Genomic DNA, 6,214 nt, shown 5'->3' with positions numbered 1-6,214 from the left:
TAGAAAGCGTATAATAATAATAATAAGTAATAAGATGATTAGTATATTAAGATCTTCTCCTTCTTCTTCTTCTAGATTTCCTTATGTTGACAATCAATGGAACATGTCAACCCAATAACCTATTTATATAGGTTAGAGGTATTCTGCAGCGGAGGAAGAAGAGAAAAATATAATAAAGCGTATTTGGCCATCGTCGCCATCATTTGTATAATAAGCAGCCTCTACACTTATCATCATCATCACACTATTTAACCGCAATCTTGATCGAGACCGAGAGATGACCAAGCCTAATGGATCATATAACTGTAGTGGGCTTTACCGGTCACATTCACCCGTTTTCATAAATAAGAAAACCGACTAATGGAAGTCCAAATCCAACATAACTAATTGGTTATTTATAAACATTACATTATTTTTCTTCTATGAGAGTGACTTTATGTAGGCTAAACCACTTAAGCCAAAGAGCTACAAGCTTCCAAGACATCGTACAAGAAGGAGTACAGTGCTCTTTTCAACTCGATTATTTATTTACCTTTTCTATTTTTAAAATTTTACATTATTTTTTTTACCTTTCTATGATGGAAAGGTTTTTGGATAATTCGATCAAAATTCAAAAGTAAACAGACCCATATCAAAAGAAAACACAATTCTGTTTTTCTTTAATCAAAGATAAACAAAACGTCTACAGTCTACGACTTGGTAAGTAGTTATTAAGCAGGGAATTTCTTTGCTACAAGGCAAAGTGGATTTTTCTTGTGCATAGTAATACCAGGAAGAACTTCGGTATCAATGTCTTCCGTCCTTAAACCAATTGGCAATTCCCAGTCAAAGGAGTACAACAAATTGGCAAGTGCAAGCTCCAAGTTAGCAACACCAAGAGCCAAACCAGGGCATATTCTTCGCCCTGCTCCGAACGAAGCTAGCTCGAAGTCTAGTCCTCTAAAATCAATTGAGCTTCCCATAAACCTTTCCGGCTTGAACATTTCCGGATGCTCCCATAACTCGGGGTCTCTTCCGATTGCCCATACATTCACATGGACTAATGTTTTGGGTTTAATGTCGTACCCGTTTAGTGTGGTTTTTCGAATTGATTCTCGTATGACTAGCAATGGAGTAGCTGGATGTAACCTGAATGTTTCCTTTATAACCGCCTTGAAGTATTCGAGCTTTTGGAGGTCTTCGTCGCAAACACAACCCTTATTTTGCGCTACATTTCGGATTTCCTCTTGTACCCTTTTTAGAGACTCTGGGTTCTTTACTAGCTCCGTCATTGCCCACTCTACCATGGCTGTACTCGTATCTGTTCCCGCTACAAATATAATCTGCAAAGATGTATTTGATCAGAGACAGCCCGAAACATGATCATAATTAGACCTGTCAAACGGGTCGGGCGGTCAGGTCACGGGTCCGGTTATACAGGTCGGGTCATACGGGACGCGGGTTAGGTTAGGGTCGGAATACGGGTCAAGAAATAATTTTCAACGCTTACATTAATTTATATTGACATAGGTATTAAAATAAAGTTTTTTTAATAATTATTTTATTATTAAATATTATAAGAGTTATATAAAATTGACTTTTTAGTTGAATTTATAATTTTCAGTAATAAAAAAACAATTTTTTAACTATTTTTTTCCAATATAATACTTTTTTTTCAAATAATTTATATTAATATTATAATAAAATTTATGATTTACCTTTCACCCAACGGGTCGATCCATTCGAGTCGGGTCTCGACCCTAAAATAATGGATCATTTTGGGTTCAGGTTAAACGAGTCACGGGTGGAAAACCGAGTTTGTAACCCTAAGAAAAACGGGTCAAGTTTTGACAAGTCTACATAATATAAGAGAGTAGTCTAATTAGTACGGAGAATAGTCGATTACCATTAAGATTGCTTTGATATGATCGAACGTAAGCTCAAAAGCAAATGAACGTTGTTTCTTGAGTTGGAGTAGCACGTCTATGATATCTTCTTGCTCAGTCTTAGGCCTATTCGGATCAAGGTGATCGGTAATGAGTTCATCATAAAATTTATCCATGTTTTTGAACACCCTTTCGAGTTTCGAAAATTGTCCTGTTAGCTTATCAAGCCAGCCGAGATAAGGAAAATAATCAGCATAGAAGAAGCCTACAAATAGAGCTTGCATTTCATTTAAAAGACCATGAAATTTGCTCCTTGGCCCTTCATCTTCTTCGTACCTATGAAAAATCGAAAACCATTCATGACAAGTAGACATGTCAATTGGTATTGGACGGGTCATGGGTCGAATCCCGGATCTGGTCAAAATATGGGTCGGGTCGGGTCCTCAAGCTAGGCTATAAGGGTCACTACCTCACTGGTCGGGTTAGGGCTGGAATACGAGGCGGAAAATAGTTCCTAGTATATTTTATAAATCGATTTTAAAAAAAAAAGTTATAGCATATTTAGTATTAATATTTAAATCATATTCAATGCTAACATTTAGAGTTGTTTAATGGTACTAGCCAGCTAGGCCCAGCCTCCATTCGTGGGCTGACATTTTCAAGCCCGGTTATAGCCTGTTTGCCAGCCCAACCCAGTGCGATCCTCTACCCGGGCCGGGACGGTGCCAGGATTTCCGGCCCAATCCGGTAAGAATTGAAAAAATACTACAAAAAACACTATATTTCCTCGCCTGCGTCACAAACCGACAGCCCAGCCCTACCAAACACACAACCATACTTAATTATACCAAACAATTATAGAAATTAAGTTAGTTTAATAATTATTTTATTACTAAAGATTATAAATTTTAAATAAAATTAATTTTTTGTTTCTTGTATAGTTTAAAGTGTTAAAACTAATAATTTTTTAATTATTATTTCAAATATATTGTATAATTAATAAAATTCTTTACTTATCTTTGACCTATCAGGTAGATCCGTTTAGGTCGATTTTAACCCTAAATTAACGGGTTATTTTGAATTTTGAATTAAACTAACAAGTCATTTTGAGTTCGTGTCGAATTTTAACCCTAAATCAATCACTCATTTCGGGTCAATATTTTGGAACTTGGCGTTAGAAAAATGGACGAGTTTAGATTTTGACGGGTTTAGTGCGAGGAATTGTTTATTCAATATCGATTCCAATATTGAAAATGATAGCGGCCCCGAATAGCTAGGTTGCACGGACACTCCTCCTAATCGGCGTTCCCGTGTCGGACACCCGTGTCGGACACGACACTCGTCGGACACACGTCAAAACGTGTCGGACACTTGTAAAACCGTGTCTAACTTTCATCTTTTATTTGGGCACGTGTCCGACACATGTCCATGGTATTTTGAGCCGTGTCCATGGTATTTGGACACACCTTCAAACGAAATCAAGTTGAATTTAAGGTAAATGGTGTGAATTGTTCTATGGTTGAATTTGGCGGGGAAATAGGTTGAATTAGCGGTAAATGATGTTCTTTAGACTAGTAATGAGATGTCGAATCGTTGATTATAAGTTAGTTTTTGGTTTTGGAAATGAGAATGAGTTATAATTAACGTCAAGTTTTACCTTCACCCATTTAAATTTAATATTCAAATACTTTTTCAAAAATAAAATCGCACATAAATAAATATAAAATATATATTTTATTAAATTTAAATGACGCGTCCCGTGTCCTAAATTTCATGAGATGCCGTGTCGCGTGTCCGTGTCGTGCCAGTGTCCGTGTCCGTGTCCGTGTCGGTGTTACCTAGCCGAATAGTACCACGTACAATAGCACCATACTGACCGTTGAATTATTTTATTAATATACTATATTATTATATTTTAAAAATAATTACGTTATTATATGTTGATACAGAAACTCAATTGATAAAGCTACCTTGGGGCCAGATTGGGCCCTAATCCGGGTAGGTTTAAAATCTATTTTCGGTATGTTCTAAAGACAAATTGCATGAGTAATGTAGTGATTAAGTTGTTTGCCTAACAGAAACAAGACTCGTGTTCAATTTTTCTACCAAACATGTTTTTCCAATATTTTGTTTTATTTTTTGAAAGTCCAATATTTCAAAATCGACAAATATTACTCTATATACCCATTATTGAGTTGTAATGATAATTTTTTCAAGGTTTGTGCTGATTTTCTTTAAAAAAAAACAAGTAATTCGTATCTAAACAACCATAAAAAAAAACTCCATTAGATTTACAGATTAATTTATAATTCGGCTCCACCTAAAATTATATCCTAGCTATGTCCCTGTTGATAACTATACAATAAATGAGGCAAGGTAAGGAAGACCGAAGATGTTGTGATAAGAAACATACCTCTTTCCAAAAGCAATCCTAGAAATATTAGAACTCCCATAACTCATTAACAATTCACCCAAGTTAACCACTTGAGAAGTAGAAGAGAGCAACGAAACCTTATGGATTAGCCTTGAGACTTCATCTCGACGAATCGGACCAAAAGACTCAACTCTCTTTGAGCTCAAGAGATGAACAACAGAAATCTTCTTAACCTCTCTAAAATAATCACTATATGGAGCAAAAGCTATGTCTAAACCATTGTAACTTAGTCTATGCATCCCAACTAATGTAGGCCTACTACAAAAGTTAATATCTTGGGTTTTCATGACCTCTTTCGCCATTTCTGTTGATTGAACCACAACAACGGGTACCTGTCCAAGTGTCAGACCGACAACTGGACCATAGACCTTGCCTAAGTTGGCAAAGTATTCATGGGGAGTCGCGACGTCGTATTGGTGCAAGTTTCCAATAAAGGGTAGTCCCTTAGGGCCAGGAGGTGAACGCAATGGTGGTTCATGTTTCTTAAGCTTATGAAGTAGTACAAGAAAAATTAGAGGTGGGAAGATTATTGCAAAGAGCAATATCAACATGTTTTTGTATGTTTGTAGTTTTAATAGTTACTAGGAGTAGTTACTTGAATTTTATTTCGATCGTGTAGCTAGGTGCAACATTGTATAAATAGGCCACAAAATTCATAAATTAAATTATAAAACGGTCTTATTATATAAAAAAGAACAATTCAATTATTAAGTAATAAATAAATGTTTTTTTATTGAAATGCACCATTTTGCGGTTAAAGTCTGATCTTGTTCTTTTAGATTTAACTTCAGCTCAGTTCAGTTTAGTTTAGTTCAACTCATTTCTTCACAAATTAACTCTTACTTCAGTTTAATTGAACTTCATTCAGTTCAATTAAGTTAAATTCAGCTCATTAAATTCAATTTAGTTGAATTCAGTTCAGTTTTTATTAGTCGAAAAGAACAGAGTCTAAGACCAGCTCACAATATACTCAGTAATTATCTTAGAAAATGTAGTCCACAAAGTGTATTCGTTTTTTCTTCTTTCTTTTTTGTTTTTTGTTTTTTGGCTATATGGAATCCACTACCAAATAAGATTTTTCTAACCTTGAAAAACAGATCATGAAGGGGCCTCTCCTATTCGGCCCTAGTGGAATCCGCTACCAAATAAACAGATTTTTTTATCGTTTTAGTGGTCTTATCCGACTCGAATTCAGATTACACCAAAATGACCGAATGATTTACACCAAACAAAGGGCCTCTCCTATCTAATTTATGTCCTCAATGATAGAAAAATTATTGTCTCCTCCGGGAGTACCGTACTCCTTACACCTAAGTTATTATTATATTCTATTTGGTGGATTAGTTTTAAGTGTAAAGAGTACGGTACTCTCGGAGGACATAAGAATTTTTCTCAATGATATTGTGGTAGCAAGGTACGCCGTACTTAACATGAATCATGTGGTACTTATTAAACTCGATTGGAAATAATTCGATATCTATTTGTATTTTGACGCCCCACTCAACATCTCAAAAACGTGTGTCAGATTTCTGATGAGATATAATTACATGATCATATTCGATTGAACTTTTGTTATTATCGTCACGAACACGACTCAAACCGACAACTAAAATTCTAAAACATTTGTTAAATACGAGGATATTTAACATGAAATACTCCGTATATGGTTATTTATTAAACTCGGCGGTAATATTTTGTTACATATTTGTACTCTTTTCATAGTATTGAATGGAAAGAAGGGGTTTTTAGGCCCCACTCGACATAACGTATCTACTATCACTTCTGAAAGACGTGTGTCAGATCTCTGATAAGATGTAATCGTGTAACCGACTTCATATCGATCCAACTTCCAAGTTACATCATTATCGTCACGAACACGACTCAAACTGCCGCCTAAGACATTCATTAAATACGA

At 35.4% G+C, this 6,214-nt stretch overlaps 1 protein-coding gene across 1 annotated transcript; it reads right to left on the bottom strand.

The window, feature by feature from the left end:
- Positions 1-502: 502 nt before the first annotated feature.
- On the bottom strand, positions 503-4,914 carry LOC141642147 (6,7,8-trihydroxycoumarin synthase-like). The gene is made up of 3 exons (XM_074450843.1): positions 4,279-4,914; positions 1,886-2,201; positions 503-1,322 (listed from the first exon to the last, which is right to left on the bottom strand). Exons 1-3 carry the CDS (start codon positions 4,848-4,850, stop codon positions 711-713), a joined length of 1,500 nt encoding a protein of 499 aa, XP_074306944.1. The 5' UTR covers positions 4,851-4,914; the 3' UTR covers positions 503-710.
- Positions 4,915-6,214: the final 1,300 nt, after the last annotated feature.

The sequence above is a fragment of the Silene latifolia genome, chromosome 2 (assembly GCF_048544455.1).
Source record: "Silene latifolia isolate original U9 population chromosome 2, ASM4854445v1, whole genome shotgun sequence".
In the NCBI taxonomy this organism is placed as follows: Eukaryota; Viridiplantae; Streptophyta; class Magnoliopsida; order Caryophyllales; family Caryophyllaceae; genus Silene; species Silene latifolia.
Note: the sequence above shows the minus strand (reverse complement) of the source record. Positions and strands in the feature narration are given on the sequence as shown.